Below are 27256 nucleotides of genomic sequence, written 5' to 3'. Positions count from 1 at the left end.
TTACAGAAGGTGATCGGTCACAGCCAAAATCAAAGGAGATGGCCGGGTGGTCTTCAAACGACAGCCGTTGCTGTTTTGTTCCAAAAAAAAGACACAGACAAACGCTCACACAAACACAAAACAACCACTCATACAACACACAGAAACAGTCACTCATGCAACACACTGTTCTATGTACCACAACTTTGCACCCCTTTCCCCCCCCCCCCCCAAAAAAAAAATAATCCAAAGAAGGGAAAAAAAAACACCAGAAAACAATCACACGCCTTTGCTCCAATTCAGACTACCCTGCTCGCAGCGGCAAATTGTGACAGTAGCCTACCTTGTATATAAACAGTCACCAGGTTCTAATACCCTGTTACCCAGGAACCTACCCGTTAAATTAACCTGATAATTTCCTGTTTACCACTAGGGTCACACAAGTTGGTAGTCTGAATAATAGGCAGAGACGTGAGATTACAATACAAAACTATAATAATTTATTTATTCAAAACAGGATCAATGTACATGCACTTCAATAACAGAGCAACACCATGTAATGCTAGATCGTCAGGATCAATGTTGACACTACTGTAGATTGGGCTTACCATAGAGGGCAGATGTCAAAGCCTCTGAGGCGAAATCTGTGATTCAAACCACACTGCAAATCAAAATGAAAAGGTGACTTATCTAAACTAATTAACACAGCACACACAATAAGGGATAAACACCACCAGAGGAGAATAAACCCCCCAACATGCGCCCAATGCAGCCCCCAGCAGGAGAGACAAGAAACATACACAGGGAAAGCCCACTTGACAGTACATGCAGTATAAAACAAACAAAAACAAATGAGTACAAAAAAGACAAAACAAAATACAGAGAAAAGCACAGAGCATCAATAGAGCAGCAAGCAAACCAAACTCCCACACATGCACACTCATGCAACAAACACGCACGTCCGCACTAAACAGGCCCAAGCAGATAGCCACCACCAGGTTAGCTAGCAATTATGCATCAGAGACGCAGCGATGGAAGGCCACAGAGAGAAGCGGAAGGCGCTCCACACAGCAAACCCCAAACAGGAACAAAACAGCAAGGCCGTCACCACATCAGGATACCATACAGATCCATGCAACAGCTAACGTCAGATGTAGGGAGCCCGGACAGCGCAACACTCCGTGATGTTGCTAAGCTGGAATTGATGAGCACACCGGGGGAAAGAGCAGCCGTGAGAATATCCAGCCAGTAGTTTAGCAGCGACTGCTGTTACTGAAGCAAATGGTGGAACAAACTACAGCCAAACGTCGGGGATAGGCGATAGGTCGGTCAGAGTCGTCCCTGGACAAAGCAGACGTCTCCCTGGATAGCCCCACTCCCTTTTTATGGAGCACAGCTGCCAATTACCCACTTACGAAGTAGGCGGGGCAGGAGCGAGACACAACAAAACCGATCACTATGCTCCAGGTAAGGACTCGTCCGGCTACATTAACAAGGTTAAAAACTTTTAAAAAAGGTTTTTTTTCAGTCGCTAACAAGCGTTTGTCCAACCAGTTGTCACATTTTCAAAACTCTAAATACAATTAGCACAGCATCAGTCTTTTGTGGCCATAACATTCACACATTTCATGTCGTTTTCACACGATATGCAGTCAGTGAACACATTTCCACAATGCTTACATTTTCTTAACAAACAAGCTATACCTCTCAACAAAATTATGGATTGTTTTTGCAGTATTTACGAATGTTAACACACAACATCCCACAATAGCAAAGACAATATTCCAAACCTTAGATACAGTAAAAATCTCAGTTCAAAAACAATATATCTCAGCTGATAATAAACAAACAATTGAATAATTGACACACAACTGATTTATGTTGGGTAAATTGGGCCAACCACAGCTGATTCCAGTCTGGCTTATAGACTCAGTGGCAGGGGTTATTTTTTCTATTACATTGACACTTATACAGTAAAAGGAGGACTTTGAGGTAGAAACAGAAAAAGAAAAAGACAAACACTATAATGTCTGGACAAGGAAAAGGAAGAGCAAGGGGCCCAGGGAGAAGAGCAGGCCCAGTGAGAGATGCAGGAGCAGTGAGAGATGCTGTGAGAGATGCAGGAGCAGTGAGAGATGCAGTGGGAGATGCAGGAGCAGTGAGAGGAGCAGGGCCAGGGAGAAGAGCAGGCCCAAAGAGAGGGCAAGGTAGAGGTGTAAGAATGCGTGGTGGTGGCATTCCAAAGGCTGCAAGAACAGTTGTCAGAAATGAAATTCGTGCCACTATCATTGACCATGTAATCAATGTGATGTTGATGAAAACATGTGGCCTAACCCTGAAGATCGCAGAGATTAGATACAGTAATTTTGCTTTTTTTTTATTTCCCCCCCCCCTTTTTATCTGGCTTTTTTGCTGTTGTTTTTTTGTTCAGAATGCTCTTGTGTGTTTCATGGATATTTTGTTCACTGTAAGCAATACCATAAAACCTTTTCTGTTCTATCATACTGTAAACAGTATTTCTACTGTACCTCCTGTAGTAAACAGTATAAAGGAAAAAAAACTGATTTGCTTTTTACTGGAATGCTTTTGAATGTGAACATAACATGTAGACATACAGTTCCCAACAAAGAAAGTAATGTCAACAAGTACCAGTATTTTGAAACCTGGTGTACTTTGATTGACTGCATGTACCTTGTGAAGTGAAAACAATGTTATTCTTTGACAGAATAATTTAATTTTGAGTCAGATTTCCAGTGTTTTTGCAGAGAAAGATGTGTTAGTAATATATTTAACAAAATGTGTTTTTGAGAAGAAAATTATCCATTTGGCCCATTGTGTTTTGTAGGTGCGAGTCTGTGTTGAGTTTAGAAAAAGTATCTGAAGTATGGGTAAGTGCTTGTTAGCGATTGAAAAGTGTTCATACTGTAGGCCTGTACTGTGATATTTCATATAATGAGCTAGGCAAAGAAGATTGAATATACGTCAATCACCATACATCAAAACATGCCTCTCTAGTATTCTATTCTAGTCTATATGTGTTCTATGATATATTACATATTATTCAATCCAGGGCCGTAGTCACCATAGACATTGAGGGGGACGTGTCCCCCCCCAATATTTAAATATGACCAAAATGTCCCCCCCAATATTCGGGAAACCAACAAGTATCTGAAATGTAATCAAACGTAAATAACGCACAAATTAGTGACCTATGGTTCCAGAGTAGCCTACACCCCTGAGTGGTTTGTCCTGGTGATTTTCCGTTTTTTGTTAGTGGCGTGCGCTATCAAAAGCTTCCATTTACTGCATATTATAGATGCGCACTCAATCGCGCATCCATGCAGGCAAAACGTGATCAAATGTGGCAACGTTTACAATACGTGATAGCCTACAGTTAATGTGAATCGCGGACAATAACCAAAGAAAGGAATTTGCACCTCCATTCACCAATTAAAGGCTGTAGTAGGCCTAGTGTTTCTACATGTTGGCACAAAACGTCATTTCTGTCAGAAGCCAGTCTATAATGCATACAGGGGTAACATGAGGTGAGTCAAACAGAAGAGGGGCTTGTCTTAGTAGCCTATTCCTGAAACCTGTCCCTTTCAAACTACGTTAAAATTGTGTGATTAGCCGCCAGCATAATAAAATCTAAATTAAAAGACAAAATCTTATTAGGCTCCAAACCTATGAGTCTAAGCCTTAGTTTAAAAAAATCTTCAGGTGTAAGTAATAAGTAAAAGAACCACATTCTGTGTAATATAGAGGTTATCATAAGATACTCTAGTTTGTAATTTCTTTTAAAGTAAGGGGGGGGGGGGCATCTGTGTCCGTCAAAAGTTTGGAATAACCTAATTGACTGACCTAACTAACGACTTGTTTGTTATTTTTAATGATATTTTTGCATGGTAGGAAATGTATTAAAATTCTGTTTGGGGGTCCCTCAGACCCCACCACAGATTTGGTCCCCCCCAATGTTGACATCATGACTACGACCTTGATTCAATCACATCAATTTAGTGTTACTAGCCCCTGTCCAACCACCTTTCCAATACAGTGTCCCCATGATGTGACATTAACCCATGTCATTTTGTTGGTTTTGTTTCACTGTGTAATATTGAAGACTTACAGATGGTAAAGCTTAACTGAACTTACAATATGGTTTGTCTGCCTAAACCAATTAGGAAACTAAGCAAATGTGATGCTATCAATTGTTTCCTGTGTGAAGCTTGATCTCACATGACTGGAGAGGTCACTGAGAGCCATGAAGCCAGATTATGTGGAATAATGCGTTCTTTCTTCTGAAGGAAACTGATGAATAGAAGCTCATTTAAAATGTCTATATTTTCTTATGTGTTGTATGCAAGAGCAACTGCTCTCCCTATTAATAACGTTTCCTAAAATTTGAATATGGTTTGATTAGCTGAAGTTTAATGGAAAAGGAACCTGTAAAATATAGCTAATTGTGCCATATAGCATGTAAAGTTGAAATATTAATCCAGACAGGTTACATGTCTTTTCCCACTGCACTTCTACTGCCACTACAGTACCTGCCATTTCTATTTTCTCCTCATCAATGAATTGTAGATTACTGATGCTGGCATATAAGCTGACTCATGTAAGGATGGAGGTTTAATTAACATCAAATTGCACCATAATTGATAAAGCTTGTGTATTGTGAGTAATGATTAGCCTAGTCATGGTGCTATAAACCTGTAAACTTCATCTACTTCATCATCTATAACATCTTGATCAGAATATACTTTAATGTCCCCATGGGGAAATTTGTCTTGGACTCATCAAAGCATAACCCAGTACATACATCAACAGGGACATGACAGACAACACGTTAGCCTACATAATAAATAGATACATTGGCAGCACGAGATGGGTAAAAAGGATGGCAGTTAAAAATGAGGTGATGCTCAAAAATAAATTAATGCATAAGAATAGCATGTGGTGCAGCCCAGGTGCATGTCTATTTAATTTTTTTGTTAAGAATACTAATAGAAATTGGAACAAAACAATTTTTAAATCTGTTTAGTCTGAAATGAGATCTTGAGATTTGCTATTTTACATGAGCTGTTGGTTATTAATAAACTTGTCTGCAGGCTACCTGTGAAATTGACTGCTAACTATAACCATTAAACTCCTTTTCTCAACCTGTTCAGCTTGTTGCATGTTGTATGTGCCTGGCATTGTTACTTAAAAGCATACCTAAGTTTGAACTGCCTACATGCTTATGGGTAATGCACTGAGGTGACATTGTGTGTGGGTTTAGGCCAATACTGTAGGACAATCAGCCTGGGAATGCAAACGTTTTTGTTCTCACAGCTTGAGGTCCCCAGATCATTAGCCCCTCATAGCCCAATGATAGCCTTTGCTTGCACTGGCCCCAAAAGTGTGGATGCCACTAACGAGGCCGGTGACCCGTAGTCCAGCACTTTGTAGTCCCATTGTGTGTGTATGTGTGTGGGGGGTGGTCAATAGGGAGGTCATATTGACACAAAAAGTACATCAGGTGAATCTTTGTGTAAATGTGAATTGAAAGGTATAAATATATCCCCCCAAATTGTTAAAAATGCTTAAAAATATGTTATTATTTGGGATAACTTGTTCTCTGGCCTGACTGTTACCATGGTTACAGGGAAGTAAACAGAAGGCAAACGTCAATCATGCCGTTTCCAACAATGTGACTGGTTAATTACATTACAGGGCAGGCTTTTCTGTTCAGCTTTTGGTGGGGGAAGGAGCGGGATATGTGTAGACAACTGCCATATTGCCGTTACAAACTATCCCCGTACATTTCTAAGGAGGATTCTTAAAGTGCTGTGTGTTCTCATTTCTAAAGTCTCTGATGTAATGTCACAAAACATTTGGAAAAATTCTTTGTAAAATACAGTACGTTTCCATGGATCATTTGGTAATAAGCGCTGTGCAAAAAGATTTGTTACAATATGTCCTTGCTCTAGTCACTCTAGTCACGAACGAAAAATAACTAATCTTATAGTATTTTGGGACATATTATAGACATGGACAGATTATGAACTTTCGGGCCTCCCACTAATTGTCGCATGTGTGTGTGTGTGTGTGTGTGTGTGTGTATGTGTGGGGGGGGTCCTCCCCCAGAAAATGTTTAATTTGTTTGATGTGATTTCCTGTATTCTGGTGCATTTTGGGGATGGCCAATACTTTAATTCAATCAGATTCATAGCCTACATGATGTGTTTATATTTAGGGAATGATTTCATGCAATGGCTTGGGCTTCAGGGCCCCCTGACCCCTTGGGCCCCTGGGCTGGGCACGGTAGGCCCGTGCAGTAATCCATCCCTGATTATAGAAGTACTATAAGACTATAGTATAAGACCACTATAGGACAACATTAGTGCAAAATTCCTATTTACTGTACAACAAAATTCTTGTATACTGTACTGTCTGCGCGTGTACAAATGGCAAATAAAAATCTCTTATTATTGAGGTATTTTTGGACATCATAGTATAGAAATACTATAGAAATCTTATAGTATTACTATAATTTGTTTTTGTAAGGGCTTGTCTACAAGAAAGCATTTACGAGGGACAGTGGGTATATACTGTATATGAGATGAAGAGGCTTTATAAGTAGCATTTTTGCGGTAAATAATCTGATGACATTAACATGATATCTTTTTGTCATGTATATAAAAGTCCATAGATCAACAATCACTAATGCAATAAACAGTTGCATATTTTACATGTAGTAAAATCATTCCTTGCATTAGTTACAATTTTGGTAAATGGTTGAATGGAAAGAAAGTGCATTAAATATCCATTAATATATGAGTGGTTTCAGTTAATGAGAAATTAAAAATGTATGTTCATGTAAAATGCATTAACATGTATCTGAATCGATGTGCCTATTACCATGCGGCAAAGTAGCCTCTATTTGTTACTCAGTTTGAGGATCAATACTCACTTTTAATTGGCCTGCTAAGAAAATGCTTTTTTCAAGTGGTGCAATTTAACAGCATTTGTAATAATAAGGCAATATTTTGTGTCAAGATGAAACTGCCATTAAACAAATCATTACACTTCGTAACAGATGTTCTTTTATCTCAGTTATTCAAGTTTGTTTGTCTGGAGTGTACATGAATTATATTGGCATTCCTGATCACAAACGGCTAATTCAGGGGACCTGTAGCAGATTTATTAAGTGGTATGTGGCATAATTTGTTTTAAAGCCATTCAGAACGAGCCATTACAGTGGTTAGGTCAACTATTGTCAGCTATATGGCTCACCTGCTAATGTGCCTTCATCAAGATGCACTGCAACGGCTCTGCTCTCAGGTTTAATTTTAGCGAAGCAGGCAGATGGCTGGCAAGCAGATTACCCCACTGTAATCCTTTATCATCTTGCAGTGCAGAGGGCCAGTCTGCTGGGGAACACAAGAGAAGAGCATCCCTATGTTGCTGCTGGACACATAGAATGCTGTGTATACATGCTCTCACTCTCAACATGTCAACCAACTATGAATTCAACAGTCCAATCCAGGTTTTCTTAAAATGACTATGCAGTTCACAACATGACCAGTAATGTGAGAGTCTATTTTAAGAGCCTATATTTCCCGATACAAGTCTATATTTTGCTCCCTCCATGACAGGGCTTTTCTTCCACCCAAGGAAAATTTTCATGAATAGATTGAAAGTTTGTGCGTCATTCATGCATCAGCATTGAGCGTTGTGTCACAGCATAGATAAGAGTCTTGGGGGAAAATAAAGTCATTTATTAGAAATATTCTATTCTGTGTAAATCTGAGTTGGACATATTATCTTTACTCTGAAGCCTTTTTGTAATAATCATGTGATCGCCATCTCTTAGTACTTGTCAGACACATATGTGTTCGACTCTGTGAGTCTGTGGAAAAAAGGACTTATCTCTTTAACTCTGTCAACACGCACCATCATGTATGACCTGGTCACATGGCACGTGATCTGCAAAATCATTTGAAGTTCAGACTTTTAAAATGCCTTTCCTGTGCACAACTCCATTTTTTAACTTGAGCAAGCCCCCAAACAATAAAACAGGCTTTTTGAACCTTTGAACAAAAAAATAAAACTGCAGTAGGCTAGTAAGTAAGGAACATGTGAAATGTAACTGTAAACAAAAACAAGGTCACAAATTCACTAAACAACATGCATCTGTTTGTACCAACGCCATGCTAGATTTAGCAAGATAATCCAAACATGGTTTTATACCATCGTGAGGAACTCTGGGGAAATTACTTCAGATGATGCTGCCCACAACCCAAAACACTCATGCGGCATGCCAATTGTAAGTGAGCCCTTGCAACCAATGTAGAAATTTAAAACTAGCGTTGTGTTATTAAATTAGTATTCATGTTAGGTACAGAAAGATGGCGGCTATATGCACCTGTTGCAGACATAGGTTAGAAAAGAGGTCACAGCTGCCCAAGACAGTTTGCCAAACAGATACACCTAGGCCTATGGCATGTTAAAAAAAGACAAATTTAAAGGTAATCTTCATAGCTTCAGAAATTAAATAACCTTTCCCTGAAAGTATCTTCAACAAATCCACAAAACTATGCACCATATCTTATAGCTTGCTACAATCCTAAATTACAGAAAATGTAATGCACATTCAGTTGCTGACCAGTTAGACAGCGTAAAGGCCTGCATATTAGCAATGATGACATTTATTTTAAAAAAAACGTTTACACTGGCGCCTCCCTGCGGCTCAGAGCAGTACTGTTAAATAAGACGATAAAGGCAAAGTATAGCCTACATGGGCGCCTCCCTGTGGCTGCAAGCATAACTGTTGCTATTGAAGAAGATGAAAATGACACTTTCTCTGATATGGTATTCCAAATCTACATCTTCACATCCATGAACGCACGTACACGTACGCAGCTCTACATAAACTAGACTGATGGGTCGATTTAGCAGATGTTTTCATCCAAAACCACAGGGCCAACCGTTTGTCAGGCGGTGATGTTAGGCTACTATAAATAATAATAATAATAATAATAATAATAATAATAATAATAATAATAATGCATTAATAATAATAATAATAATAATAATAATAATAATAATAATAATAATATTTGTTGCGTGTACTTTGACAGCTTATTTATTTATTTGAATATCCCATGTCCCACCAGAAGAGTATTGCCTAATATTTCCCTTTCGTGATACACCTGGGCCACAAATAACTTTAATGACTGAGGACGATGAGAGCAGTTAAATGCTGTCTACTATCTATCTATCTATCTATCTATCTGTCTAGTAGTTCCTAGATAATATAGGCTAGCGCTTTTTTCAAGTCAAAATACGCACCCGTACACGTAGGCTACACGTCGCTCAATGGCAGCATTTTCCTTAAAACAGAAAAGTCCTTGTGAGTGCTTATTGCCAGGGGGCACATGTGATCACGTGATCGTGTTTCCAGGATATCAAAGTAGAGTGGAGTGGCGCTGACACAGGCATGCTCCCTCGAAGGTCTTGCAATTTAGAAACCGCCACATTAGTAAAAATGTAGAGGACATATTTCTTTCAGCGTGTTCATTTATCATTCACTTATTTATCAGTTATTGAAACAGTGTTAACTGTTTTTGTTATTTATTGTAGTATAGCCTACATTCACTGTGATGGGAGTGACTTTTTAAAACTTTAAGACCGATATTCTCTTCAAAATACGGTGGAGGTAAAATCATCCAGCTACCATGACTGCTGCCTATCTCCGTTTTCATTTACTGTACATGTTCTTTGCATGAGACATTTCACTTGTTCGACGGACTGAGAGTCAGCAGCCTAACTTTTGAGGATACAAAGGAACAGTGTGTCCTGGACCATGTGGGATGCTGCAAGGCGCACTTCTTGCCCATTCACGAGCTACGGCGCAGGGATTTATGGAGACCATAATAAAGGTAATATTTGTATGCGGTGTTGAGTGGCTTAAACAATTAACCGAAGGGAATGATAATTGTTTATTCTGCCAAATCATTTAGCCACAAAACTAGAAGCAATTCATTTATAGGAAAGACAGAGGAATTTTAATGAATAGGAATTACCTTAATGATACATTAGTCCACAGTAGTATATTTATTTTTCACTCAGGCTAAAATATGAAAGAAATATCATTACAAATTATGCTATTTCATCAGACAAAAATACTTTTGTGGCTCAGTGAAAGTATACCTAGTGAAAGTGAAAATGTATTGCCTAAGGTTAAGGTTATGTGTTAATGGGTGGTATGTTTTCTACAAGCGAATAAGCAGATGGTGCCACATCACTTTGTGGTTGGCATAATTATGATAGTAGTTGATAAGCCCTGTCATGCTCCACCCCTCCCCAAAACCCCTTTTCCTGTGTCAGCCACCAGCTCACCACCAGCAGCTGTCACTGGTGATTTGGCATATATCTCTGAGGAGTGCATGTATCACTCTGGGGGCATATGTCAAGGGGAGCCACAAGCCATAATGGAACAACACAAAATCCTCAACACAAAAGTGTCCTTAATGCAAACAGACACCCCTCCTGTGGTGACCTACAGTGGTGTGATGTTTAAGAACACGGCATGGTGTGAGTTTCCAGATCGGACACAGCTTTCAATGTGATGAGCGTGTCTCTGTTGAAAGAAATTGAAGTACAGTAGCCTACCTAAACTGTCTTCTTGTTTAACTGCAATATATTTAGTTTTCGCAACCTTTTTTACTTAAGATGCTCACAGTGACAAAAAAAAATCTTGGAAAAAAATCTGACATAAGCTCAGTCACTGAGCTGGAAACTTGAGAGAATAAACAGGTAATTTAAGCATCTGTCTTTTCCACATCTCCTCTTCACACACAGCCATTTGTATTTTAAGGATTTGAAAGCAGCCATTAATGTAATTTGTACAGGGATGATAAACAGTGTTATGTCTGTTTCTGCTTCGGCAGATCATCAGATTTGTCAAATGCTCCAGTGATTTTTGAATATGTAAAAATCTCAGCTCCAGGTCCTATGACAAGTTGATGGCTCTAGCCAGATAAGCCTATATAATTGGTTTATATTTACTTACAGTGCACACAATAATTTATCTGCACTTTGAAAAATGTACCCCTCTAAGTGGTATGATTTGTGCTGATTATTTACTTCTTGACAGAACTAAGTGATGGAAATGTTTCATATATTTCATATATTTAGTTTGTGAGGTTACATTGTTATTACATTTCTAAAGCATACATTTTATAATAAAATGACCTATAAGCTATATGGTAAAACACAACAGTGTATTGTTTCTGAGTGTATGACATGGGTTGCCTGAAATCACAGTTATGCTGTATTTACAGTACATCAGTTAACCTCAGTGTCCTCATTTAGCCTGTAGTGAAAGTGGTAGTTGTTCACACAGAGTGTCTAATTCACTACAGTCAAGGGGCTGTATGAGTGACCGCCAAAGGACTTATGCCAAGTCAATGAAGAAGCATTAGGCTATTGTGATGTCTGCTGTGGAGAGGGTTGACTCAAAAAGAAACAGTTCAAGACAAGTCTACAGTTTTATTTTCAGTGTGTTGAATGTACCTAGTTTACTAACACTTTACTATTACTATAATCATTCTATTTTTTTTATTTTTGACATCTACTAGACTTGGATGAAGGAGGTATAGGGACGGAAGAGCCCATATATTATAATATCTATATGTCCAGCATACAGGCTCATTGTAACCCAAGTTACCTACCTAATTTACCTAGCCTAATTTTCAGGCTCATTGTAACCCAAGAGCAAACTGAGAACGGTGAAGATGTTTTTTATAATTGCCTATAAATCCATTTCAGTGTTTGAGCTGAGCACAATGCAGTATGAAATTCACAAGATAAGTGGAAGATTGGTTGGAAGTTAGTATAATTAACATGATGGGCAAGTTAAAAAAGGCCACTGCCCATCCCCCCAACAGAGGCATTCCAAACACAAACATGCTGCTCACAAAACAGCCAGTGAGAGTCACTAGTCCTAGTCAGCCATTCCTGGAGTCTGAAATACAAAACCAACCCTCTAGGATTTAGGGGGTCTGTAAAGGGAAGGTCTACTGTGCACACATAAAAAGTAGCCTACTCTAAATGAACAACATTGGTTTAACATTTCCACTCATTGTCAAGGAGTTCGGCCCAGTTCGGCCCAGGCTGAACCTCAGTTGCTACATATTAACTGTGTGCTCTGGTTTGCTGTAGAATCTAGTCAAATAAAGCATTTGTGTCATGTATGTCCAAACATGATTATCCATGCATGCAACAAGGCTTTCTTTTGCACACCTATGCTGAGTGTTGCATGGCTGTTTAGGGTCTGTGTTGTGAGGAGTACTCCCATCATGCCTTATGTGGAATGATTCAATTATATTATGATATATTAGAATATATATATATATATATATATATATATATATATATATATATATATATATATATATATATATATATATATATATATACTGTATAAGTATATATATGTATATATAGGGCTGTCAAGCGATTAAAAAATAATCTCATTAATTACTCTAAATTAAATCGCATGCATCCATCTTTGTTATGAACATATTAAAAAAAAAATATTTTGGCAGATGAGTAAATCAAGGAAGAGCCAAACCAACATTATAGACTTTAAAGTTCAACGTCTCTCTTCCTTTGCAGCAGGCGTCAGCGTAGTGCCTGGTGTCAGATTTTTAGCATGATAAATACAAATGACTGAAGTTTCCACTCACATCATGTGCAGTACCCTAACACCAAGGTAATATGTGGTATACCCCCATGATTTGTCCTTTTTTGGCCATTCAAACATGTTATAGATTTTTATTCACATTAAGAAATAGAGCCGTTCAAATAGTTGAGTAGAAAAAGATGAAACTAAACAGTAGGAAAAACAAGACAAAAAAAGCAGCATAGGTACACTGCAAGACACCAAAAAATGATTTAGTCTCCCCACCTTAAAACTCTTCGCCTAGTCATTAGCGGTGTCACGATCTTGGTTTTAAGTTGAAAACAGAGGTCTGCACTCCCGTGAGACCTGTGGGTCGCGCCGCAAAAGAGTGCAGCGTGGGACATGTTTGAAAGCTCTATGCGGGAGTAGGCGGGATGAGAGAGAACTCAAACAAGGCAAATAAGTAAACAACATAAGAAATACATTCGTAATGTAATTAAAAAAAGATTGAAAATGGAATTGAATCTTCTGAAGATTCACTCACTTAGAAGAATAAGAATAAGAAGAAGGTTACTGTCACTACCCGATGTGAGTTACTACCGCATGTGAGTCGCGCATGCTCAGACTTGAATTTCCCCTTTCTTGAATTTCCCCTTGAGGATCAATAAAGTATCTATCTATCTATCTATCTATCTATCTATCTATCTATCTAGATTTAAAGGAACTGTATGTAAGAAATGTATTTCAATTAATCATAAAATGGCCCTAATATGTCACTAGTCATTAAGAAATCATGTTAATTTCAAATACTTATATCACTGACATTAGTAGTCCGGCCAGGATATTGTCATTTAAAAAGTGAAGTTGCAGCCCTCAGCTGATGTTGATGTTGTCATGTTGTGTCATGTCTACTAACCACAAAGTCAGTAGTGTTTCGGCATCCAGGTTGCCAGCTCTGCTAGTCAGGGGGAAGGGGGAGGGGATACACCGCTCTACAGTAATTTGAAAGTGATTGCAGTACCAGTTTTGGCCACAATCTTACATACGGTTTCTTTAAAGGTGTACGACATAATGCCAAGGGATCCGACTGCAAGTAAGGTGGGCATGTCTGTTTCATACTGAAATGTATGAAATCCATAAAATAATAAGCTTTTCTGTTTCATAATCTTATTAGCTATCTATGATTGTTTGATTGCTAACATTAGCTCGAAACGCCATTCAAGTGACAGCCTTTGTTTTGTTTGAACGTTAGCCAGCAGTAAACAAACTTCATTATGTACAGTAGGTCCATTTTTATTGACATTACAGAAGTCTCTCGTTAGCAGGTTCTTGTAGTCTACTTCAGCCTCTAATCTAGAACTGACATCAGAGAGCATGCCGTGAAAATGTGATGCCTTACAATAAATAATAAATTACTGCTATGTAGGCAAATGTACCTAGGTCATTATTCTGTGCCTAACAGCAACACTTGTAGTCGCAAAGTGACGCATGCACGACTCACATCCGGTAGCGACTCACATCGAGTAGTGACAGTTACTCTGGCAGGCCTAAGCAAACGGAGTGCATTACCACCATCTGCTGGACTGATGTGTGATGGCAAGTGTACCCTGTAGCCTTGTTCTAGCCGCCGGGTGAATAAGGCGAATTACATGTAAGGTGATACTTCAGACTTGACGCACTCTATGGTAGCCTAGGCAACGGAAATCACTTACTGCAGAAATGGTAGAGAATCACGCTCCTGTTAACAGGAGTAGTCTGGGCGTTTTTTTAAACGTAGGCTAAATGTTTCATTCACTGGACCAAGCAGTTCTTTATCGTCTGTTTTTTTTAGTCGCTGTAGCCAGACTGCACTCAGAGTCAAATCACTACGAAATGCGGTTAATCTACGTACATTTTTGAACACGTTATTCTCTTTGTAATTAATTATTCGAAATTAACACTATTTTGATAGCCCTTAGAGCCCTAATATGTGTGTGTGTATATATATATATATGCCACACAATTTCATTTCATAATTAACAGTAATTGTGCCACACAGTTAATTTCATATGGTATTGAACTGTTTTGTATATAATCTTTTTTTTCTATTACAGAGGGTATGGTCATGCCTTGAAAAACTATGAACTCATATAAGACTAATCCTGATTATTAGCATACTGCCACACAATCTTAGTAGACACCACATTCAAGGATGAGGAACAAATATGCAATCCTCATCATTTGCATTGTGGTGCTGGTCATCATTGAAAAAGAAAACAACATTATATCAAGGTTAGTGCAGCACATTTCTTATGTTTAACATAATTAGAATGAAAAATGCAGCTCAGTTTATAATCCTGTGTAATTGTAATCCCCCTTGTTGGCTTCCTGTCAGGGTTTCAGATAAGCTGACACTCAGACAGATGCTGCAAACCCCGCAGACCATGGCAGAGTTCACAGTGTCTGCTCCTATTGTCCTGGAGGACAATGGCTCTGTCTCTCCCATCACCCAGCAGTATCCTGCAGTGTCCAGTCTGCCAGACGTAGGGGTACCGAACAGCACAGAGGCCAGTGTGGAGGTCGAGGGGGGTCGGAAGCACATCCTGCTGCTGGCCACCACCAGGACCGGCTCATCATTTGTGGGCGAGCTCTTCAACCAGCAGGGAGCCAACATGTTCTACCTGTTTGAGCCGCTGTGGCATGTGGAGAGGAAGCTGACCCTTGACACCGGGGTCATCAACTCCTCAGCCGCTTCGTGGGCCTACAGGGACGTTCTCCGGCAGCTGTTCTCGTGCGACTTCAGCATGCTGGAGCGCTTCATCAGCCCGCCGCCCGAGGAGCATGTGACCCCGGCCCTGTTCCGTCGCGAGTCCAGCACGGCGTTGTGCGAGGAGGAGGTGTGCTCGCCGGTGGTCAAGGAGGTGTTGGAGAGGTATCGCTGCAGGAGCCGCCGCTGCGGCCCCCTAAACCTCACGCTGGCCTCGCTGGCCTGCCAGGCCAAGCAGCACCTGGCCATTAAGACGGTGCGCGTACGGCAGCTGGACACCCTGAGGCCTCTGGCTGAGGACCCCCGGCTGGACGTGAAGTTCATCCAGCTGGTTCGAGACCCCAGGGCCATCCTGGCCTCCCGCATGGTGGCCTTCTCCTCAAAGTACCAGAACTGGAAGACCTGGGCAGTGAATGGAGAAGTGCCCATCGAGGATGAGGAGGTGAAGCGCTTGCAGGGAAACTGCAACCAGATCAAAATGTCGGCTGAGCTGGGCTTGTCGAGGCCCAAGTGGCTGCAGAGGCGCTACATGCTAGTGCGCTACGAGGACATCGCCCGCTACCCAATGCAGAAAGCAGCAGAAATGTATAAGTTCACTGGAATCCCATTCACAGTGCAGGCCAAAGAGTGGATCCTTAGAAACACACATGCAACAGAGGAGGCCAGTGGTGTGTACTCCACCCAGAAGAACTCCTCTGAGCAGGTGGAGAAATGGAGGTTCAGCATTCCTTTCAAATTAGCCCAAGTGGTTCAGCAAGTGTGTGGGCCCACCATGCAACTGTTTGGCTACAAGTTTGTGAATAGTGAGCAGACTCTTCTTAACAAATCAGTCAGTTTGCTTGAAGAAAGGGAATTTAATATAACTTAGTGATGGTTATTTTTCTGTGTGTGTGTGTGTGTGTGTGTGTGTGTATGTGTGTGTGTGTGTGTGTGTGTGTGTGTGTGTGTGTGTGTCTATTTGTTGGTGTGAGTGTGCAGATGTTGGATGTAGGCTTGCACATGGACATTGCATTTTTATCCTTTGTTATTTATGGTTTACATTAGAGGAGCAAAATGGATTTTAAAACATTTTAAAGATCAAACTTTTCTTGAAAGAGAGATTATTGAGAAATTGACATATTTATATTTCATTGGGTAGCTACAATATATTTAATACATTTAAATGACTGGAAACATACTGCTGTTACCGTAGATTTATATTAGAACAATAATTAAATTAAATACATGAAAAAAACGTGTCTCTGTTCAAAACAACATAGAATGAGTTATCCAATGTGTTACCAGGGGGTATTCCAGGACCATAGATTAGTGACAAGCCTGACTTAGTAAACTCAAGGTGGTAGACCCCCTTTATAGAAGAGGCCTATGGCTGTTGGGAGAATGGAGTCATGGGGCTTCAGGAGGTTCACCACTTACTCTGAATTACTTTAGCCAGCCTTGTCATCGATCCATGTCCTCTGTTCATTTATTTGCAGAAAAAGGCATTGCAAAAAATCTACTTAGTGAGAAGCCTGGGTATCTAGTGGGAATAACGGGACACATTTTTCTTCACATGCTCACATACAAAATAAATGTGTGGACGTGACACAAGCTAGAGACCTATAAATGCATAGCTTACAATAAGGTAAAAATATCTCTGTGGAATGGTTGTATCATTATGATGAACGCCTTTGTCTTAATGTACATGACAGATTATTTCCTCAATATGGAATAGCTTTAATAGCATGCCAACTCTCTTATTAATTGCTAAAATAACTAGTCTGATACTGCAACATATTTCTGGTAATTTTGATGTCATTTATGGTGCTTTAGATGCAGGGAACACAAGATTATCGATATCTTGTAAAAATTATGAAATCAAGAATACCTCTCGAAATATCTCCTTAAAAATGAATAAGAACATGTTATGTACACAAACACAAAAATGTGAAGTTGTTGTGTTACTGTTATGAATTTCATTCACCATTGCTTCCGTGGGCATTTGCTAATTTTATATTTCAGCCTAAGCTTTGACTGACCTTTATTCACTGCCTTTGTACATGCACTAATTCATTCATCAACTTTTACAGGTTTCATCATATATTATATTTGTATTTAAACTCACATCAATATCATGTCAGTCTTTAAGTGATTAATGTAGCAACTGTTATAATTGATTTTTGAAATAGAGGATACATTGAGAGTCATTCCAGAATTCTACTGTGAAGATCTAGAACTTACATTAACTGCCATTCAAACTGGTTGCTTAAGTTCATTATGACAGTATCAAATGGAACCTTCATGGCAACATTCTAATCACATACAAATCTGATTTATTTTTTCACCTTTAGGCCTATTACTGCTATGCCTATAGATAGATAGATACATAGTGGAATGGTAGATAGTAAATAATATGATAAAGAGCAATTTAATAAGAAACCCCTTTCAAAAAAATACACAAGTACACAATACTTTTTTAATGTCATGTCTCTATTGGCTGTGTCCAGACTAACAGTCTCCTAAGCAAGAGCAAAGATCAGTGCACTTGAGGGCAGCCTTTTTGCACCTGCAACGCATAGTACACCCTTTTTTGCAGCCACAATGGATCAGTTCATAACAGCCATGGGAGGCCTCTGGAAGAGTGCCATTCTGTCTCATCCTTCACCCATACTTTGGCTATAGGACACTGACTGGATCTGCTCCCTGCTATCTTAATTCAATGATCAAGATATTATATCCCTAACCGCCCATAAGAGTTCCATAGTATTGTCAGGATTACCATTAAGGAGAAGACCATTATTAAAATATATAGAATATTTTAGAGAGTAGACATACAGTATCTCCTTTCTGGGTTCAATGCAGAATTGATTACTTTCTCAATTAGCTTTGACCTGCCCACTTGGAGGTGTCACGAAGTTGGGCACTCAATACTTACTTGCATTATGTGACTGTGTACTTCCTCCTGGGATGGATTTGATCTTCACCTTATATGGTGGTGGTTCTTGGACCTTATATGTTTTCTATGCATATAATGGATATGAAAGCTATAGCAACAGGATTGATAGTTGTAAAAAGAAAGTTTATATTCATGATGTCAACACTGCACACTGCAAGTTTATGTACAACTGTTCCTGACTCTAGCACAATGTATGCCCTATGCACAGGATTAAGCTGTTGTGGGTGGTCATCTACTTGATGGTTTGTGGCACCAACAAATAATTACACAACAACATAACAGCAGTATAGCCTTTAGTGTCACTGTCTCTAGTTATGTATTTTATTTTAAGATTAAATGTGATCTCTTTAAGACTGGGGCTGTGGCATTCTGGGAACAAACTTCCAGTAATTGGTTCAAGTCAACACATTTATTTCAACTAACGATCAGATTTTGAAACAACATATAAATTAATCAAGTTAACTCACATACCTTTTTTGACAGAGTTTATGTAAACTTTTGTTGACTTGACTAAGTAAGGAAAGTTCATTTAAAATAAATGTTATTGTCAAATTAACTAAAAAACGTAAGGCAGCAGGGTAACAAAACTTTTTAAGTTAAAAGGACATATTATTTTTTACAGTATGCGGTCTTCTGATGAGCATCTGTTGTGTCGACCAGCCATAATCACTAGGTCAAATTCAAGACTCTTTTCCTCAGTTGTTCCTCGTTGGTGGAATGAGTGCTCTCCGTTCAAATGATGGTTTTGGGTCTTTCAAGAGGGGTCTAAAGGCATATCTGTTCAACATGCACTTAGTTTATTAAACCTTTCTTATGGGTTATGGTTTGTATATTATAGTATTTTATTTATTTTCATTAGGCTATTGATTGAATTGACATTGTTGTTTATTATTGCTATTCTCCTTAATGTAGTCTTAAATTGTTTACTGTTACTTTGTATTGTTGTTATGTGTATGTGGCTTTGGACAAAAGCGTCTGCTAAATACCATAACCATAACCCAGCCCCAATCTCTCACCTGTGCATGAGCCCTTAAGTCTGCTTATACAGCTTGCCTAGATCTATACATCTGTTATAACTTTATAAATTATGCAAATGTCCAATATTAATGAAGGAACAGTGCTTAATACATTAAGAAAATGTGCAATAGTACTGCCTCGTGCTATTACTACTACGTCTTACTATAGGCAACCTTGTGTTTTTTTTTAATGTATTAATTATTATTTGCTATTCTAACTTACAAATAGTTTTTTTATATAGTTATTGAAAAAAGAAACCATATTTGTATGTGATTAGAATGTTGCCAGTTAAAGGTTCCATTTGAAACTGTCATAATGAACTCAAGCAACCAGTTTAAATGGCAGTTAATGTAAGTTCTAGATCTTCACAGTAGAATTCTGGAATGACTTGTACAAATATTTTACTTCTAAAAGATGTGTATATTATACAGCAAATATCTAGCCCCAGAGGTCAGATCTGAAGTGGCTACATGTCTGAAAATAAACTTCAAGGTGTGTAGAAACACTGAACAAAATGTCATGCTTTAGTCATAAAATGCACAATGCTTCTCATTATATGAGCGTAACCGCTCCACTAATATGTTTGCCATCATCCATGAGGACAGTGGCCAGGCTGTGCAGTAGGGTCATGCTGCTGTGAGGGAGAGCTAAATCAAACAGCTTCATTGGTCTTATTTAACTTTCCAGTGTTTTTAATAGTTATTCTGTGGCATGAGGGCTAAGATTACCAAAGCCCATATAAGGCAGCATTGTAAGAGGCAACAGGAAACAAGCCCCCTCGTCTCCCTGCCGTGTCCTGTCAGGATGTGCCGCACCCTACTCAGTTGCCACGCCGACACATACGCGCACACATACACACTCACTCTCTCTCTCATACACACACACACAAAAAGATGCATACATGCTCTATATGCTCTTATACATGTTCATGTAGACACATTCAAGCACTACCCCCCCCCACACACACACACACACACACACACACCAGTCTAGCTACAGCCAAAGAAGCTTTTCATGCCCACCTCACGCTGCCTAACACACTAGCTTCTCTATGTCCAGCTTGGGAGGCCCGCAGCTTTTACAAACATCAGCCAACATTCTTCAACATCAATATCCTGAATCCTGCTTGTATCTTACCTATTTTTTTACAATGTATCAAATACACCCCCCCATATATATATATATATATATATATATACAGTGTTTGGACAGCCTTGGGAAATCCAGAATATATTTTTGGTCAGGAATTTGGTCAGGATTTTCTAGTTGGATAATCGATTTACTGGTTACCTGTTTCCTCTTGTCTATCTCCTTCTGTGTGTGTGTGTGTGTGTGTGTGTGTGTACGTGTGCATATACATGTGGGCATGTGAGTGTTGAATGGCGGGCTACTCAGAGCTGACAGAGCCTGGTGTAGCTGGAGGCAGGCTCTGGAGGTGTTTACTCTTTGTTTGCAGTGGTAGCTCCCCACGGTCTCCATAAGGTAAATAAGCTGGAGGCCTTGTGAGAGAGACGGCCCTGTTCAGTCCAGCCACCCACTGCTGACCTCTGCTGTCCGCATAATGCAGCTTTTGTGTTCACCCTCAGTGAGACCATTTAACAGCCACGCATGATTACGGCCATGATTCTGTGAGACTGCCAGAGATTGGGTGGCAATTATTTAATGCTTTGAAGGGTTGAAAGATTGAAGTTTACCTGAGGTAATAAGATGTCTTTAGAAATGATTTAGCATTTGATAGTATTAGTGGTTTAATCGTTGAATTAATCTGCTTTAGTTCGATCAGCACTATAATTAATAAACAATAAAATACAACTTAAAATAATATTTGCTTTAATACACATATTTGTGTAATTATCAAAGATGAAAGGGGAATGTCTAGTCTAAAGTGTACTTGGCCCAACAGTTCTGTAGAGGGCAGTATACACTAGTGCAAAACAGACCAACGAAGAAAAATGCTGCAAAATTGCTTCAGATTCTGAAATAGTTATGCTTAACCAGTACTTCAAAAAAGTGGAATTTCAAACATGACATGGTGGTCAGACTACTTAATACCACCATACACTCCACAATACCTACAGTATAGATATATTGTACATTGGGATTTGAACTAACCCTCTTCAGATGCAGGTGGTGTTAATGGAGGAGCTGTTGTGGTGTTATGAACTAACTAGACATATTTCCCCACGTCAATGAATTTATCCAACAGAATCATGTAACCTGAATGCGAAGCACATTCTTCTGAATCAGGAAGGCAAGTGATCACTAAAAAGAATAACCCATTGGATTTATACTTAATTGTAATGTGGACATTGGTTGCTCACATAATGAAATGTAATGAAATGAAAATAATGCAGCATTTCTTTTTCGGTTTACAAAATTGATCCATGCTGATACATTTTGAGCAACTAATTCCAAAGAAATAGTTTAAATTAAGTTTTCATGAAATATACAAGTCACTTCATTGTCATTGTATTATACAGGTTGAGGTATGAGTTTAAGGATGAGGTATGAGAGAAGGCATTCATTATGTTGCAATATTGAGGTCTCAATGCTAGTCACTGATTCTTGAGATGTAACATTCTGAATAAGTTATAGCACTGTAATCAGAACCATTACATATACAATAGAACCACTGCATGCTCAAAACCTAACCCACTAATGGTGGGAACACTAGACTGGTGTATGTCATTTTAATGTAATGTGGTTTCATAAATTAGACAACTCTGACTTCTCTTTTTACTGGATATGTTGGTGCCACCACTTTACCACGTTACGATAAGCCTTTTCAATAACACTGATCTAATCAGTGATCAATCACTAATCAAGCAGCTATCAGTATTGCGAAATGTTTTCGGATGTGTTTGTTAATGTTAGTTATGCTTAAAGCCCACCAGAAGTGTTGAGCTGGGTTGCATCGTACAGTATGTTATGCTTTGAGATGAGCTATGCTTTGTTCCCACCATGAGTGTGTTGGGTATTGAGCAGTTATCACTGGTTCCATGTCTCAAGGGTAAGAAGTGCTGTGAGCTGGCCTCCATTGGGTGTGCAACTGAGCCAACCCATTTGCAGAGCAGATATGTAGTTTAGAGAATTGATCTCATTTATTTTGAAGGTGTACAGTGCCCTCATGCCTGCTGTAGCCAGGTCCATTGATTCTAGTGGAAGCTAAGTGTTGCAGCTTACACTCCACCAATGAAATGCTTCATTTACGTGCCCGGTGTAGCCTGTCTGTGACTGTTATACCTCAACTTATTTAGAATATTTTGTGTCTAGAAAAAGAAACTTTGCAAAGCATTTTCTACAAGAATTGACACTGTAATACGCATAACAACATATGAATACTTATACTATCAGGGCATGCCTTACAATATAATAGAAATATAACACAAAGCTTATTTTAAAGAAGCTTTGTGATATTTGCAGGTCTTGTATAAATACATCAAAAATGGTTTGACACAAATTCAACCCTCTTAGCCACTGCTAAATGGATTTTGCTAATGTGTCTAATAGTCAACGTCCAATATAAAACCAACTTTACCACTGTATAACACACAGGGACCACAGTAGGTTACATGGGAACTTCCCATCTTTGCAAATTAGTGCCAGTTTGTCATGAACAAGAATTAATGGATGAACTTGATAACCAAACTACAGTTAAGCCATGGGGACCCGTGTCACCCTTTTGTGTTCAGATATACAGTACCCTCTAGAATTGGCTAAAATGGCTATATAAATTAATCTTTTGGCAATTTATTGTATCTCACAATAAACAAAAAGGAAAATTCCACCCTTGAAGGGAAGCAAATTTATTTTGAGAAAAAGGAAAATCTCATAAAGAAATAACTATTTTTAACAAAAATACGTTGCTCACAATTATTGACACCCGAAGAAAAAGCTTACAGAAGCATTTTCCTATCTAATTTCAACTTCTTTAGGTTAATCAGAGTGCCTTTGAACTTTCAGAAGCTAAATCCCCTAGTCATTTTTCAACATTGGAAAGACAAGAGAATACACTAATTTTGAATAAAAAGAATGTGTGTTGACATTTGTAAGTCGGGGAATGGCTACACAACCTAGGTACTTTGTGAAAATGCATATATTTACAGTTTAAAATTTAGAATAGATTAAAAGGTTCTAATCAACTGGAAATGTGACAAATGCTTGGACAAAGACCCATGGTTATCTTGGCCCCACGCACAGTATGGTATGTATAAGTATACTCTTTTGATTCCGTGAGGGAAATTTGGTCTCTGCATTTATCCCAATCCGTGAATTAGTGAAACACACTCAGCACACAGTGAAGTGAAGTACACACTAATCCCGGTGCAGTGAGCTGCCTGCAACAACAGCGGCGCTCGGGGAGCAGTGAGGTGTTAGGTGCCCCTGGAGGATGGTAAGGTAGGCAAACAAATCCATAACAACCACTGTTGGAGAGTTACAGAAAAAGGTATCATCTTGGGGTCACCAAGTCCCTCAAAAAATCTTCAAGAGTGACCTCAGTGCTAATAGATCATTTAGAGGGCTTGCCAGGTAAAAGCCTGTCCAGTTATTTAATCACAACTGTAAATGGCAGGAGTTACTGAATGGTACAGTGACTTTGTCTGGAAGTGTGGTCTATTGTCAGATTAAATGAAAATTGTGCTCTTTGGCAAGAAACACTTTAGGTTTTTAGGTGTACATAGAAGAATGACTATACTGAAAAGAACCCCATGCCTATAATGAAAATTATGGTGGAGGGGCTGTGATATTGTGGGGCTATTTTTATTCCCAAAGACCTTGGGAAGGTGCATGGTATCATGAACCCCAAGAAAAACCTGAACATTTTCAAAGGAAATCTGTCAATCTCTGTCAAGACTCTAAAAGTGGGTCATGATTGGATCATTCATCAGGTCAATGAACCAAAGCAAACGTCCAGATCAAAACAAATATTGTTTGCTGAACACAAAATCAAGCTTTGGCCATTGCCATCTCAGTCCCCTGATCTAAACTCCATAGAAAAACAGTGGGGTGAGTCAAAGAGGAGAATGCACGTGTGGACCTAGGAATCTGGACGATCTGAGGAGATTTGGTAAAGATGAATGGTCTTAAATCCCTTGCTTTGTATTCTCCAACTTTATAGGGTGTCATAGGAGAATATTACACGCTGATTTATTAGCAAATGGAGGCTTAAGAAGGTATTACAAGCAGGGGTGCCAATTATTGTGAGCCATGTGTTTTTGTTAGAAATAAGTATTTCTTTTTGAGATTTTCCTTTTTCTCAAAATAAATTTGCTTCCCTTCAAGGTTGGATTTTTCCTCATTGTTGCCATACAATAAATCACCAAAAAAAAATGTTTATACCTGTTTTTAGTCAACTAGCAGAGGTTCCAATCATTCTAGAGGGTATTGTACCCTCACCCGCTTAACCCCCACACATTGTACTAGGGGGCTGGTAGTGTAAGAGCCGGGTGATTTTGTTCTAGGGGGCTGGTAGTGTAAGAGCCGGGTGACATATGTGTCCACACATGCAAGGGAAATGTATTTATTTATTTATTTGAGATATTTCTGTCTATGGGGATGATTTGCACCCTCACAACACTCTCCCAGGTGAGGCACTTCCATGTGCTCAGCCCAACCCAACGCAAACAGTGTGTGTGTGTGTGTGTGTGTGTGTGTGTGTGTGTGTGTGTGTGTGTGTGTGTGTGTGTGTGTGTGTACAACGTGTATGTGTGTTTGCTTTGTTGCAGGGAAACCCCTCATTATGAGCGATGTGTCACTGTAATTGCAATGACATTGTGGTCACCTAATTAACATTGCTGATATATTGTCCTGTGTGGACAGAAGACAAACTGGACTCTGGCTTTGGTGTGTGTGTGTGTGTGTGTGAGTGTGTGAGTGTGTGTGCGTGTGTGTGTGTGTGTGTGTGTGTGTGTGGCTGCTTCAGCTGCCATGACTGCTTCCTGATTTTCAAAAGAGCGGAAGTGTGAAGAATCTCCTTTTCAAAGGGTGTGAGCCCCCAGCACTAATCCACAGTTAATAGCAGCAGACATTACTGCCCCCCCGGCCAGCTTCCCTGCTCTCCAGCGGATGAGTCATTGTGCTAATCCCACCTAAGCACATGCAAACTAGAGCAACAAAACAGCACCAACATGTGCACAGATGCTAACAATTTGGAACAAGGTAGAGGCAGGTAGATTTGGACTTTTGGTGTCACATATAGCAGATAGTGGTGTTAAATTGCCTTGTATAAAATAGCACCAATAATAATATTGCTAAACACATTCTCTATCTTGTCCTGTCCTGGCCCACTAAACCACAGCATACTGGTGATGGCAACTGGGATGTTGTGTAAAAAAGAAAGGAAAAAAGCAAAAAAAAAACAATAGTCAAGTGTGTGTGTGTGTGTGTGAGAGAGAGAGAGAGAGAGGGTATCTGCTGGTTGGTTCAACCAAACAAACCCTCATCAACCACTTTCCTCTTGTGTGTGTGAGAGAGAGAGAGAGAGGGGGGGTATCTGCTGGTTGGTTCAACCAAACAAACCCTCATCAACCACTTTCCTCTATGTTTGAAGTCAGTGATACATAAATGACTTGCACTGCTGCCTTGTGCTGTTTGGGGGGGATGCTGAGTTAGCGTCTCCCTCCCTCCACAGCCTGTGCGCTGGAGATACACACTGGAGATACACATCAGGTCAAGACCAGCGCCTCACTTTCAACGCATACGCTTCAGGGGCATTGTAACGGGCTGCTTCCACCCCTCCCTAATTTTCAGTATTCTAATCAACTGCTTGTTTGAATGAAGATGAACCTACACGTTCAAATTCATCAGGGACGGACTACAGATTTAGGGAGGCTTCCGGCCAATTAGAGATTGACTTAAAGCGGGTCAGCTGCACGGGATGCGATAGGAGGAGCAGAGCACTGGGACACATCAAAGCATCCCACCAAGCCTCAGCCCCGTCCTAGGATATGCTCCAACTCCTGCACCTCCCACCCCGGATGCGAGGAGGCGAGCCGCTTATGAATATTTCAAATACAGATAAGACACAGGACACTGAGGGGTCGTCCCAGCATTAAATTATTCCAGTGCATTTTCAATGACAGCAGTTTCTGAAAGAATCATACCCCTACATGCTTCTAAAACCTTTGTCTCCTAGTAGGCTACACACTATTACACATTTGGTCTCTGAGAATTGTTTTCCCCAAATTAACTTTTACCAATCAATCACCCAACATTTGGAGATTAAAGCTAAAAAAATGGTACCTACATTTAAACATGGTACCTCTATTGATTATCATACATTTCCCACTGAAGTTGTTTTGAATTACGTGAATACAAGCATTATTTTTTTATGTACAATGTATAATGTGTGAATGTGTATATTGCAATGTTATTGACTGAGGAGAATAGTATTACATTGCAATAGCATAACACAAGGCTTAGCAAAATAGACAAAGCAAAATACCATTAGTAGCATAACGTAGCACTGGTGTAGAAGAACCAACCAGGAGATGGCCTTCTCTCACCTCTTTACCTCACTGTAGGCCCTCCCACTAGATTCCATAGTAATCAGATAGGGAGGACATCTGCAGCAGCACAAATGAGTAACTAGGCCTACACTTTCCATGGATATCCCATGAAGAAGTCTTATCGCTCACACTACCACACACACCATCATTGGCCCATATCTGCAGCTGTTGGCTGACGGGGAGAAGGACAAGGAGAGGCAAGATAGGGAAAGTGATTCTTCTACACCACCAGGTGTGCCATGAAATATGGTAGACAGAGTCTTTTTGGCAACCAAAGGAATTAACATTGAATCAACACAATCAAAAGCAAACCACTGAAAACCCTAAAGGCTAGAATGACATGACCTTGTGTAATAATGAAATGCCTTGTGTCCACTGACACAGACAGATTTAGACCGAAG

At 39.5% G+C, this 27256-nt stretch overlaps 1 protein-coding gene across 1 annotated transcript; it reads left to right on the top strand.

Moving 5' to 3' along the window:
• Nucleotides 1-14752: 14752 nt before the first annotated feature.
• On the top strand, nt 14753-16486 carry chst3a (carbohydrate (chondroitin 6) sulfotransferase 3a). The gene is made up of 2 exons (XM_076286504.1): nt 14753-14920; nt 15024-16486. The coding sequence occupies exons 1-2, from the start codon at nt 14841-14843 to the stop codon at nt 16261-16263; spliced, it is 1320 nt and encodes a 439-aa protein (XP_076142619.1). The 5' UTR covers nt 14753-14840; the 3' UTR covers nt 16264-16486.
• Nucleotides 16487-27256: the final 10770 nt, after the last annotated feature.

The sequence above is a fragment of the Alosa pseudoharengus genome, unplaced genomic scaffold (genome assembly GCF_046254945.1).
Source record: "Alosa pseudoharengus isolate Yale_2024_CS ecotype anadromous, Long Island Sound unplaced genomic scaffold, YU_APseudo_1.1 YU_APseudo_1.1_scf_15, whole genome shotgun sequence".
Lineage (NCBI taxonomy): Eukaryota > Metazoa > Chordata > Actinopteri > Clupeiformes > Clupeidae > Alosa > Alosa pseudoharengus.
This window is presented reverse-complemented; position numbering and strand designations above follow the sequence as displayed.